This window comes from Misgurnus anguillicaudatus, chromosome 24 (assembly GCF_027580225.2).
Source record: "Misgurnus anguillicaudatus chromosome 24, ASM2758022v2, whole genome shotgun sequence".
Taxonomy (NCBI): Eukaryota; Metazoa; Chordata; class Actinopteri; order Cypriniformes; family Cobitidae; genus Misgurnus; species Misgurnus anguillicaudatus.
This window is the reverse complement of record NC_073360.2, coordinates 3860939-3875211: the sequence shown is the minus strand read 5'-3', so window position 1 is coordinate 3875211 and position 14273 is coordinate 3860939. Positions and strand designations below refer to the sequence as shown.

General features: G+C 40.0%; 1 protein-coding gene across 1 annotated transcript; it reads right to left on the bottom strand.

The window, feature by feature from the left end:
* Positions 1-209: 209 nt before the first annotated feature.
* Positions 210-1615, bottom strand: LOC129437285 (olfactory receptor 1496-like). The gene has a single exon (XM_055195443.2). It carries the CDS (start codon positions 1278-1280, stop codon positions 363-365), a length of 918 nt encoding a protein of 305 aa, XP_055051418.2. The 5' UTR covers positions 1281-1615; the 3' UTR covers positions 210-362.
* Positions 1616-14273: the final 12658 nt, after the last annotated feature.

Below are 14273 nucleotides of genomic sequence, written 5' to 3'. Positions count from 1 at the left end.
ATTGTTGGAGGAAACAAGAGTACCTGGAGTTAACCCCGACACAGGAAGAACATGCAAACTCCTTGACCTTCTTGGTGTAAGACAACAGCACTACCAATTGAGGCACTGTGATTAGCTTTACCAAACTGTACACATGCTTCACCCATGACTAAAAGGTTCCTTTCGATAATCCATGCATACATTACGAGCAAATAATTTGTCTTCTGTCATAAGCCAGTTATTTGAAAGAACTTTTAATTTAAAACTTTACAATTAAAGAGGGTTAAGTGAATTTTGGATTTGCATTTAGTGTTACAATCCATTTAATCAATCTGAACATCCTGTGTAACATTTTATTTATTTATTTGATCACATCAGCACATCTACCTGGTTGCCTTTATAAAGCAAATAATTTTTCTGCGAATATCAGTGAAGTTTAAAGCATAAACAAGTGGGTTAAGGATTGGTGGTACAACAAGAACATCCAGTGAAAGAAAAACTGACAGCCATGTTGGCATTTCTAAATTCACAATGCGACTTAATGTGACTTCACAAATAATGCCAATTGAGAAATTTACAAGAATCACTATGTGTGGAAAACAAGTTTGATAAGCTTTGCTTCTGAACTGTGATGAGCTTTTTTGACAAATGATAAGAATTTTAACATAAGAATATAATATTAAACACAATGGGATAACAGCAGAAATAATCAATAACAAAAAACCCCAAAAATTAAGAATTAAACTGTTTGTACAAGAGAGCTTAACAAGTTCATAACTGTGACAGTACACCTTCCAAAGTTTGTTATCACACATTGTCAGTCTGGCAGTTAAAAGACCTGAGACAGCAAGACAAAGCATTGGAAAAATCCAGTTTAAACAAATTAAAATAGTTAGTACCCTCAAAGTAACTATGTTATGGTAATGTAAAGGTTTACTTATTGCAACAAATCTGTCAAATGCCATTAACATTAATGTTGCAAACTCATTTGCTATATATGAGAAAATGACAAAACACTGGATGATGCATGCTTCAGGGGAGATTATGTTTGTATCAGACAGCAAGTCTGACAACACCCTTGGAAAAAAGGCAGCTGTACCATACAAAGAGTTAAAGGACATACATGAAATCAGAATGTACATGGGCTGGTGTAAAGTCCTTTCCAGACATATTGCAAGAATAATAAGGACATTTAGAATTATGATCACACCGTATAAAACAAACCCCAAAGTGAACAAAGCATATCTTATATGCCCAAGATTTTTAAACAACATAAAGTAAATATACGTTTTATTTTCCATTAAGATAGAATAGTTTTATAGACCTCAGATTGTTCACAGCTACCCTTCAGCTTAATCACTGGGGTCCTAAAACCAAAAATATCAAGGCATTATAGAAAAATGTACTCAACTGCTGTACAGGGTCTTTAACATAATTAATGACACAGCAGTATGTTTTTCTGTAAAGCTGTTTTGAATTTATGTCACAGACATTATACAAATAAAAATGATTAGATGGTAGATATTTTAGTAATTTTACAAAATTTCACAAGTTATCGGCTAAAGATATCAACACTGTGTCATTGTCATACCTTCTGGGATATTCCATGTAATTACTATTTTAGCATTTTCCTTGAATAAACTAGATACTTAAGTCAGATGGTGCTGCTTCTGTTGTTTTAGAGGAATGTTGGGTCACCACCTTGTATTTTTATACCATGTAAGATGTCTCAGAAGACATATCTGTGGCTCATTTTGCATAAAGAGCACAGTCCTTCTTGTGGTGTCATCAAAACAGACTGTTGACGATATTTCCGCTATTTTAATCAAATACATCATTCTGAAGGCAATTAATTATTAATAAATTATACAGAAGCAACAGCGCTGGTGCAATCATTGTGCATTGTCACAGATTAACTGTGTACAAAGATGATACACTGTAAAAAAAATGCAGCATGAAGTTACAACAACTGGGTTTTGTAAGTCAATTCAACCTACTATTTTAAGTTTTGACCTGTGATAAGTTGACATAATGTCACGGAGTGACTTCTAGGGCGGAACCAAAAGTAAGAGAAGAGGTTCCACCCGGATCGAATTCCACAAACACCGTCACTTCCGGGTATCCCCGGGAAACCCCCAAATCAAGCGAAATCAACCGCAGGTGCGCAAACGACGTGGCGATTGCTCAGTGGGCGGCTCGTATGATTGAAATGAGCATAAAAGGAGCATTGGAGATACAAGAAGGTTGTTGTTGTGGTTGGGAAGAAAACGCTGTGAGTAAAGCGGAGGGCTGGAACACGAGTGTGGGAGAATACAGGCTGAAGCTCTTGTGGATTCGCTATGCGAACGAAAGGATAGGAGAACGAAGATCCTAAACAGGGAGAGAAAAGTGACATTGGAGGAAGTTATACTTACTAAGTGTGTGTGCTTCATTGAAGGTCTGGGCGAAGCGACAATACTGCTGGGCATCCGGTGAGTCATCTAAGGAGAGAGGAACGGAGCCGAAGAAAGGTTAACGACACGGATACAGTGAGTACAGAGTAAAGTTATCGTTTATGACGGATACAAGTAACAGTATTGGAGTGTTATCTGCTGTTTAGCAGCCCCACCGTGCATGTTGAGAAGGGTGCGCGAGCCCAAGTCTGGGAGATCGAGCTGGTGTTGTGGAGCTACCACGACTGGGTAGGACATCGCTCGATCCAGTGAACTCAAGTCTCCTCCAGGGCAGATCTCGGCCAGGTGAAGAGTACAGACCTTATTAAATCACTGAAGTGTGTTTTGTGCAGTGTGTGAGTCTGTCTTTGACGTGCGTGCACCTGAAGCTTTGCAGTGTTTTGCCGTGTCTCTTGTCGTCTGTACTCGCCCCAGGTCAAGAAGGCCTCTTTGGAAACGAGCATGAGCTGCTGAGGCGGTGGATACCAAATTCTCTAACTGCCCACTATAACCCCAGCCCAGAGGAAGTGGATCAAGCATGACGAGTGAGGTACTGTAAGAACATTGTGGGAAAAATCATATCACCAGAGGGAACGTGGGGAGTGTTGTATGAAAACTAGATTGCTGTGTGTGTACCTTGTGTGTGGCGGTGTGAGCTGAGCTGTCCACCCCACTGTCTAAATCTTCGCCTGCCCACAGGAGGAAGGAAAGAGGACGTGCCAGTCCAGGAGGACGAAAGTGCGATAGCTGCTCCACCCGAATTTGGCCACAGAGGTGCCATTGGCCACACTTGGCCCCACAAGCCACAGCCGGACACTGGTTAAAACCCCCCCCCTCGCTCTTGACTGTAGCCAAGAGGTGATGTATGGTTTTTCAATGTTAATGATACTTACCCACATGTCGAGCTAAAGCTATACCCACCCTGTGAAACTCGTAAGCCCCGAGTACAGAGCCTGTGAACGTTGATGATACTTACCCACACGTCGAGCTAAAGCTATACCCACCCTGTGAAACCCATAAGCCCCGAGTACAGAGCCTGTGAACGTGATGATACTTACCTACACGTCGAGTTAAAGCTATACCCACCCTGTGAAACTCGTAAGCCCCGAGTACAGAGCCTGTGAACGTTGATGATACATACCCACATGTCGAGCTAAAGCTATACCCACCCTGTGAAACTCGTAAGCCTCGAGTACAGAGCCTGTGAACGTGATGATACTTACCTACATGTGAGTTAAAGCTATACCCACCCTGTGAAACTCGTAAGCCCCGAGTACAGAGCCTGTGAACGTTGATGATACTTACCCACATGTCGAGCTAAAGCTATACCCACCCTGTGAAACTCGTAAGCCCCGAGTACAGAGCCTGTGAACGTGATGATACTTACCTACAGGTTGAGTTAAAGCTATACCCACCCTGTGAAACTCGTAAGCCCCGAGTACAGAGCCTGTGAATGTTGATGATACTTACCCACACGTCGAGCTAAAGCTATACCCACCCTGTGAAACTCGTAAGCCTAGAGACAGAGCCTGTGACTGCATTGATACTTACCTACACGTCGAGCCCAGGTTATACTTACCTTGTGCGCCTTGTAAATCCGGGGTGAAGAGTCCGTAAATCCATTTACGATCCATCTACCAGGAGCCATTGGACTAGAGGAGCTGGGCACGAGGAGATACGTTGCAGCCAGGCCCAGGTAGTTGCTCTCTGTGTTTCCCTCATACTTATTGTGTGTTTTGATCTGCCTTCAGGAGAAGAGAAGGGCGCCACAGGAACAACAGCAACGCAGGAGGTGTTCTGTCCTGTCCTTTCCCTGCAGGCCCTTACCCTTGTTGGCTGGATTTCTCCCTTACATTCTCCGAGCCACCGTCTTCTCCTGGAGGAGAGAGAGAGAGAAATATTTTAGATTCCCTTTCCCCATTCCCAAACTGATTTTAAATAATTTAATAAAGTTGTTTCATATTTTACTTATCTCCCTCGTGTGTCTGGTCATTGGGGTGCCTTTGGGACCTCCTCGAGGTGGAACCTAGGAAGGGGCGTGACTCACAAAGTCTGTGGTCCGCTCCGACCTGTGACAATAACATAAAACAAGTTGTTTATATTTGGGCCCCGTACACGCTGCAAACTTTCGGGAGTAACAACTGCATTTAAAAGCGGCAGTGAATCCACTAAATGATTGTTCCATGTAAGTACAGAACAAGACTCACTCCCGAAACTGTGATGATTGACACACAAGTAACCATAGCAACGTACTATAGTTATCAAAAACAATGGAAGCCTGCAGTTTAGCGAGTTTTGTTTTAGCTGCAGATTACAGAAATAACAGACAGAAAGGTTGTGATAACAAACCGCTATTGGCAGAGGTGTCGTTATTTCTTTCTGCTATATAAGGTTTATATAACTATATAAGTTAACAAAAAATTAGATATATAGTGCAAATTAATGCAAAATAAAATAATTTAGTTGTACTTTTTCAATTTTAGTCATGTTAAAATTTATTTAAAAAATAAAAAATAAGTACATTGTGTGTGTGTGTCATGTTTGTGTGTCTGGGGCGCGCCCCAAACGAGTGTCTATGTAGGTCAGTAAAAAGGGTAAAAACATGTGACCTGAGGCTGAGCTCTAATTGGCTGGTTTCAGATTTGCCTTGGGGCACAGGACTGTGCACCCCAAACCCTCCCACTTATGTTGTAAGCGAATCAATATTGTTTTTTATGTCTTTGACATCATGTGATTGGATCATTCTCAGACTCTCATAACCACGTTGCAGATTGCCATGTACAGTACTGATCAGTGAAAGCAAATGAAATATCTTGAGATAACGGAAATATGATTTTATGCTTACAAAATCATCATTTACAAAGCGATCAGTTGAAGAATAAATAAAGGATTAAGGAGCTTGGACCAGATTGAGCAGCAGGAAATGCTCATGGTCGAGTTTACACTGTGTGCTTTTCCATGACTTATCAGTAGCCCCTCACTGCAGAACACGACATCCAGGGGGCGGGGTTGGATTCAGATCCAGGTGGGGAGCTGGATCCAGATCCAGAGATCCCACTGGACGACAGTTTTACCACAAGACACGTCATACACATGTTGCTGCGTTACCATTTCCGCATTAACTCGTAACGTAATTAAGTTATTCTTTTGACATAAAAACGAACTTTACTTATGACTACAATAAAAGTAGTGCCTTTAGGGTGAAATGTAATTTTTTTGCTATAATGTTTTGGAGTAAAACATTTCGGGTAAGCCTACTACGAGTAATCTTACCACATGCAGTTTAAGACCTATGAATGAATACAGTATAAATATGCATAATTATTAAAATATAGGCTATGGCATGTTATTTAGAAATTAATAAATTGAATGTTTATCTTTTATGGACGTTTTAACGCGTCTTTGTTACAGCCAATAGGAAACAGGTTTCCCTCATAGATGGTTTACTTTTTTTATTTGCTAATGAAAGATATCAAATACATTTGTTTTTATATTTACTCGTATAGGAATAGCTTTGTAATAAGTTGGATAATGTACAAATAAATCCCTTCAGTGATTTCACATTGTCAGGAACGTGTCCTTCCCGTTACACCTAACTGTGATACTTTCTAAATTATGAATCTTTCTTGACTATATTATTAATCAAACGTACACTTAAACTGATAAGAGCAAACGTGTTTGGATGTTGTGTTCCGCAGTAAGAACCATCTCTGACTTATGGCAAACAGAGTTTGCTAATGTTTGAAGGATGCTACAGTATGTAAATCATTATATTTATTGTTTTCCCTGCTTGCTGTTTCAAAGTCTGCATGATAGAGCGCATTTGAGCTGCCTTTGAATGGATCTGATGCTCAGATAATCCGGTATTTTCCATGGGTTGGTCAACTTCGTTGCAAAGTACTGGTCTGTAATTAGGCAACTTTACTCTGTGTGTGTGTGTGTGTGTGTGTGTGTACCTGGTAATTATCACGTTGTGGGGACCAATTGTCCCCACAAAGATAGGAATACCAGTGTTTTTGTGACCTTGTGGGGACATTTTGATGTCCCCATGAGGAAACAAGCTTATAAATCAAACAAAATTATGTATTTTGAAAATGTGAAGTAGGAGAATGGTTTCTGTGATGGTTGGGGTAAGTTAGGGGAATAGAATATACAGTTTGTACAGTATAAAATGCATTACACCTATGGAATGTCCCCACAAAACATGGAAACCAGAGTGTGTGTGTGTGTGTGTGTGTGTGTGTGTGTGTGTGTGTGTGTGTGCGAGCCCAATATCAATCTCCAGAACAAAAACTGTAATGTCGTCTATCTGAGGTAATCTGATAAAAAAAGTCTGCATTAATCTGCTAACGCTTATTACACAAGATAGTTTCAAGTACAGTTTCATGAGTTTAATTCAATTCAGATTTTTACACATTTGTTGCTATTTTAATAGCAATCGTATTTAGTGATATTTGGCTTGTTCAGCACAAAGTTTGCATGTTTTATTGCCTCAGCTGTCTGTCACTGCGACATCATTCATTCATCTGCTTCATGTAATGTTAAACATGTAAAATGATGCACGGTCTCTGTTCATCTCTTCACAAATAAATAAATAAACAAACAAAAATTTTTAGCTTAGGAAGATCAACCGTGCATGCAATCACACGAGAGTTCTGCAAAGCTGTCTGCAAACACTTACAACCCATTTTCGTGTGCTTCCCAAATGCCAATAAGGCCGAGCAAATAGTAAATTCTTTTCTCCATCAGTGAGGATTTCCTCAAGTATTTGACTGTCTGGATGGCACACACAAAAATAGATCGCCCTGATGGCCCCAATGCAACGTCCTACTATGACCAAAAAGGGTTTTACTTCATTGTCATGCAGGCAGTAGTTGACCACAAAGGAATATTCAGTGATGTGTGCATAGGCTGGCCAGGTATTGTTCATAATGCCCGGGTTTTTGCAAACTCCATATTGTACAGAAAGGCACAAAGGGGTACTCTGTTTCCACCCATCCCTTTTAAAACACATTGAAGGCACCGACATGTCGTTACTAATATTAGCTGATCCAGCATATCCCCTACTCAGTTGGATACAGAAGCCATTTTCAGACAATGGTCACTTGACAGATGCTCAGAGGCACTTTAATTTTAAATTAAGCCAAAGCAGGATGACAGTCAAGGCCCTTGTTAAGGCCCTCATGAGAGTCATCCTACACTGCCATTCCTCTTCATCCCTAACTTGTTCCCTCCTCATCATTTCTTCAAACTTTTTTGAGGAAGTATTCATGAACTTTTGACAACAGTCATCCATCATGGACCGCAGTTGGTCCATTTTTCTTTTCTTGATTCGACCTAAGAAAATCACAACCATATTTAAAGATTTATTTTAACTAGTTTTACTGTTTTAGGTTTAACACTCTATTTATTTATTTATTTTTATTCAAATTAGCGGTCAATTGCCTTAATGTGGTGGGAAATGAGTAACCTGACTGACAATTTCGAAACTGTTAATTCAAAGCCCTGTTAACTAACTGGGGCCGAAATATGGATATGCAGTTGTGTGCTTGTTTTTAATGTGTAGATCCTTCAAATTTTTTTTGTCTGTTTTTTGAAGTACTGTGTAACAAACAAAACGACAAAAGGCTGTTCTCCCAGAAGGTTGTCAAAATATGGGGGGGCGGGTAGGGCTGGATAAATGTGTTGGGAGGGTTCTTTTTGGGGGGGGGGGGTTGTCTAAGGTTTAGTTGTTTAAGATTAAAAAAAAACTGGAGAACTGTTTCACTTTCTGTAAATTGTAACACCCTGGATTCTCCAATAAAAAGATATATATTTTGAAGCATTTTGACGTGTTTTCTCTATGTATCAAAGCAGAATTAACTTAAAATACTCCACATTAACTTAGAATACTTTGCGCCGTCTGGTGCTTGAGGCGACAGCAAGGGAACACCATTTTATTCTGTCGGTTGCTGTTGCGAGAGTGGTCTGCAGGGTGAGGCCTCTGGACTTGAGTTCTCACTCCACGGTTCGATGCCAGGTCTCTTTGGGTCGGCCCCGTTTCCTTTTTCCCTGTGGAGTCCACCTCAGGGCCACCCTTGGTCGTGAGTCAGAGGGCATTCTGCAGACATAGCCAAGCCATCTCCATTGACGTGTTGCTATGGTTTCAGCGATGGTGTTTGTGCCATATCTGTGCCAGAGTTCCTCTGAGATAATGTTAGGCCAGAAGATCCTCATGATTCATCGCAGGCACTTGGTTTGGAAAACTTCAAGCTTGCGTTCAATGGTAACAGTGGTCTTCCGGCACTCTGGCCCGTACAAAAGGACGCTTAGGGGGCGTGCACACCAACGCTTTTACGACCGCGGCCGGCGCATGTTTTCAATTAATTTCAATGGAAACTCAGCGTTTTTCCAATAAGCCAGCAGCTAGCGGTTTTCTTCCGCGCTGAAAACCGGCCCCCGGCGGTTTTTCTGCACTCCGCACTGAGCGCCGAGAGTTGAAAAATGTTAAACTTTGGAAGAAAAGCTCCGCTCGTCGATGTCAGTTCTCACGCAGCCGTCCAATCACAGTGGAGGAGGGGCGGGACATTACCTCAGCAACCAACCGGCTCGCAGCTGAAGTATCACAGCTACCAAAGCGCTCAGCTGAAGAAAGCTGGCACTCAGCTGAAAAACAGCTTGCATTCGGCGTCCTCAAGGCGTTTTCAGCCGCGTTTAAAAGTTTTGGTGTGTCCAGCCCCTTAGCATGTTGTTCTTAAAGATACAGATCTTCGTGTGGATGCTGAGGTTTGTTGTCCTCCAGATAGGCTTTAGCATTGCAAAAGCCTGATTGGTCTTGCTGATTCTTGTGAGGATTTCCCTTGTGCATTCTCCATCTGTAGCGACCCTACTACCCAGATACATGAACTTGTCCACTTCTTGCAGAGGCTCGTCATTAACTCTCTGGGGTCGACCGCGGTGGGGCGCCCCAAACTCTTTATTTTTCAATCACTCCGCAAAGAGACTTAGATTACTCTGCTGATTTTGGACATACAGATAGGATTTATACATCATTTAAAACGTTAAGGTGTCCAGTTTTTTTCTGTCCACTCCCAATAAAAATGTTGTGCTTTTTGCAAAATAAGGAAAATAAACATGATGCGCGTTCTGTTCTCTCTCCCAAGTCCTTTCAGAAACGCGTCAGAAAAATTAACTGTAACTTAACGAATACTTGTCATACACACAAAAGATAAATGTCTGCATAATGCTTGGAATGTCTACTTTTAACACTCTGGGGTCGGCTGCGGCGCGGGCGCCGCAAACTCTTTATTTTTCAATCACTCCGCAAAGAGACTTAGATAACTCTGCTGATTTTTGACATACAGATAATATTTATACATCATTTAAAACGTTAAAGTAGTTTTTTTCTGTCCACTCCCAATAAAAACAGAATGTTGTGCTTTTCGCAAAATTAAGAAAATAAACATGATGCGCGTTTTGTTCTCTCTCTCTCCCTCAGGGAAGTCCTTTCTCAAACGTGTCAGAAAAATTAACTGTAACTTAACGAATACATGTCATAGAAACAAAAGATTGATGTCTACATAATGTTTGGAATGTCAGCTTTTAAATGATGTATGTGAGATCGAAAACATATATTGTCATTCGGTGTAAACTGTATGAGAAGTAGGAGAGGGACCGTCTCTCTAATGTTACCTGATTATCTATAATGAGATGAGATCGCCACACCCCCGCGCCATTGAAGTGAGCGAGCAGAAACATCCATATGCATAACTTGTGCCTCCTGCAGTCAATGGATACGCAATCCACAATCCAGTCTCCCCATTCCGTGTTGTTTCATCCGAATGCACCAAAACATGACATCTAAATCCTTATTTACTTGCATATGTGTGTCAATATCTCCAGACGCGAGTGTTTCTTTGTTCTTCCGTCAAACATTTCACGCGAGGGGAACACACATAAACAAACACACGAGTCAGGAAACTCTACGCAGTTTTGGTATTCTTATAAAATACGCGATTGCACACAATACAATCCTTATTTACTTGTGTATGTGTGTCAATATCTCCAGACACGAGTGTTTCTTTGTTCTTCCGTCAAACATTTCACACGAGGGGAAACGCACATACACAAACACACGAGTCAGGAAATCGACGCGGTTTTTGGTATTCGTATAAAATACGCGATTGCAAACAGTACAATCCTTATTTACTTGCGTCTACGGTTATATCTCCGCACAGCAAGTTTATTAAACACAGGATCACTCGCATTACTGCTTTCATGATCAAAACGTGAGGGAGTAATGGCGGCGACGACTGTAAACAAACAAGTTTGTCACACTTGTCCCTTGTTTTGTGTGTTTCTACTATAATGATTACTTAAACACAAATAAGAGTCCAGACAACGATAGGCAGTTCTTCTTTAGAGTTGTTTACTGCACAAAAGTAAACCTCTCGCTGGCCAACCATATACTAACCCTGTGTTAATTTTTACAATGGCCAAACAGTAACTTTACTATGATTACTATGGTTTTTAAAGGTATACTTGTGAAATTAATAGAAAATATTTCTATATATACACACATTATATATATATATATATATATATATATATATATATATATATATATATATATATATACAGTCTTGTTCAAAATAATAGCAGTACAATGTGACTAACCAGAATAATCAAGGTTTTTAGTATATTTTTTATTGCTACGTGGCAAACAAGTTACCAGTAGGTTCAGTAGATTCTCAGAAAACAAACAAGACCCAGCATTCATGATATGCATGCTCTTAAGGCTGTGCAATTGGGCAATTAGTTGAAAGGGGTGTGTTCAAAAAAAATAGCAGTGTCTACTGTTGACTGTACAAACTCAAAACTATTTTGTACAAACTTTTTTTTTCTGGGATTTAGCAATCCTGTGAATCACTAAACTAATATTTAGTTGTATGACCACAGTTTTTTTTAAAACTGCTTGACATCTGTGTGGCATGGAGTCAACCAACTTGTGGCACCTCTCAGCTGTTATTCCACTCCATGATTCTTTAACAACATTCCACAATTCATTCACATTTCTTGGTTTTGCTTCAGAAACAGCATTTTTGATATCACCCCACAAGTTCTCAATTGGATTAAGGTCTGGAGATTGGGCTGGCCACTCCATAACATTAATTTTGTTGGTTTGGAACCAAGACTTTACTAGTGTGTTTTGGGTCATTGTCTTGTTGAAACAACCATTTCAAGGGCATGTCCTCTTCAGCATAGGGCAACATGACCTCTTTAAGTATTTTAACATATGCAAACTGATCCATGATCCCTGGTATGCGATAAATAGGCCCAACACCATAGTAGGAGAAACATGCCCATATCATGATGCTTGCACCTCCATGCTTCACTGTCTTCACTGTGTACTGTGGCTTGAATTCAGAGTTTGGGGGTCGTCTCACAAACTGCCTGTGGCCCTTGGACCCAAAAAGAACAATTTTACTCTCATCAGTCCACAAAATGTTCCTCCATTTCTCTTTAGGCCAGTTGATGTGTTCTTTGGCAAATTGTAACCTCTTCTGCACATGCCTTTTTTTAACAGAGGGACTTTGCGGGGGATTCTTGAAAATAGATTAGCTTCACACAGACGTCTTCTAACTGTCACAGTACTTACAGGTAACTCCAGACCAGGGGTCTCAAACTCAAACTGGCTTGGGGCCATTTCTGAGACTGACATTTCATCAGAGGGCCGCAGAGCTATTTCTTTAAAATATTTTTTAATGTATAATAATACTTGAAAATATATAAACAGTGGTTTTTTTATTTTTTAATATACATTATTTTATAAAAGTAAGTAAATATTTTCTTAACCTTATTAGGCTTTGAATTATTAACTAAGGCCTTTTAAAACTAACAAATGTAATTCCTATACATTTATAAACTATTATAAATTTTTTTTTACAACAGTACGTGTTTCTGTTTTTATTTATTTTTGACTGTTTTCAGTCATAGTATTGACTTCATTATGTTCCTTTTTGTTATTCCACCGTTTTAATGAATTTGCTATTATATTTAGAAAAATATTAATAAGTGAAAGTGATCCTAAAACATTTGGATGGGTAGTCAATGTTACATAAGCTAGTTGGACAGTAAAAATAAATAATACTGCTCTATGTATAAGCAAGCAAGATAATAATGTATTATACTTCATATATATTTCATTATATATAGAAGTGTACATACTTGTATCCTCTGTAATTTCTCCTCATCTTTCCTCTTTTCCTAACCTGGGCACTTTGATGGGTCATTTTCTCATCCGTAGTTTAATATTAAACTGTTGCACTACATCTCCCACTGCGGTGTCTCCATTAGAAGCTGTGACTTGATGTGAACTACGGTAATAACCCCACAGCAGCTCTTCTCTGAGTAACAGAGTATCCACCCGGAAGTAACAAATCTTCTCTGGACAAACTCTACAAAGTCGCGATCAGATGAACTGATCGCATTGTGACATTATGATATGATTGACGCGAGAGGAATTAAAATCCGATCACGCATTCCGTTACACTCGCCATCACGGAGCGCGCGCTCGTGGCTGCGTAGCAACGGGTGACGCGATCCCACGCTGCGCAACCTCCGCTCCCAAGCAAGCACTTTGAAAAGTAAACATACTTTAAAAAAAGGCCTCGGCTCGTTTTAACTCGCGTTGTTAGACGCGACATGTGACCGAACCCTGAAACGTTTAAATAAAAAAACGAATTTAAATAAAAATCTTTCTGCGGGTTAGATTACGTTATATTGTTGAAAGGTGATGCGGGCCGCAGAGAGGGGGAGGGCGGGCCGCAAATGGCCCGCGGGCCGGGAGTTTGAGACCACTGCTCCAGACTGTCTTTGATCATCCTGGAGGTGATCATTGGCTGAGCCTTTGCCATTCTGGTTATTCTTCTATCCATTTTGATGGTTGTCTTCCGTTTTCTTCCACGTCTCTCTGGTTTTGCTCTCCATTTTAAGGCATTGGAGATCATTTTAGCTGAACAGCCTATCATTTTTTGCACCTCTTTATAGGTTTTCCCCTCTCCAATCAACTTTTTAATCAAAGTACGCTGTTCTTCTGAACAATGTCTTGAACGACCCATTTTCCTCAGCTTTCAAATGCATGTTCAACAAGTGTTGGCTTCATCCTTAAATAGGGGCCACCTGATTCACACCTGTTTCTTCACAAAATTGATGACCTCAGTGATTGAATGCCACACTGCTATTTTTTTTAACACACCCCTTTCAACTAATTCAACTAATTGCCCAATTGCACAGACTTAAGTGCGTGCATATCATGAATGCTGGGTCTCATTTGTTTTCTGAGAATCTACTGAACCTACTGGTAACTTGTTTGCCACGTAGCAATAATAAAATATACTAAAAACCTTGATTATTCTGGTTAGTCACATTGTACTGCTATTATTTTGAACAAGACTGTATATATAATTTTTTTGTTATAAATTCCCAAGTATACCTTATCATGGTTTTACTACAAAGAAAGTTACATTCCTGTTGAACATTCCTACAAGGCTCATTATGTGGCTCATTATGCGACTGTTTTGTTCCTCAGCTGTCAATCACTCATTATTCAGGAGCTTTCACGCCTCCACGCATACGGCCTTTCCCAAACAAATGTGTCTTAGAAATTGTAAATCAATATATTGTTTCATGTGAATGAGCAGGGCAGATGATTTTCACATCATTTTGAAGAAAAAACTCTAGACTACTAGATCCTGTTTTGAAAAGTCTTGGGAAAACATGTTTAGAATGAGTTTTGTGGACTTATATCAGTGACTTAAAAATTTAGCTTTTTCAAAAACCACGCATAAATATTTTTCTCTCAAAAACACAAACATGTACATA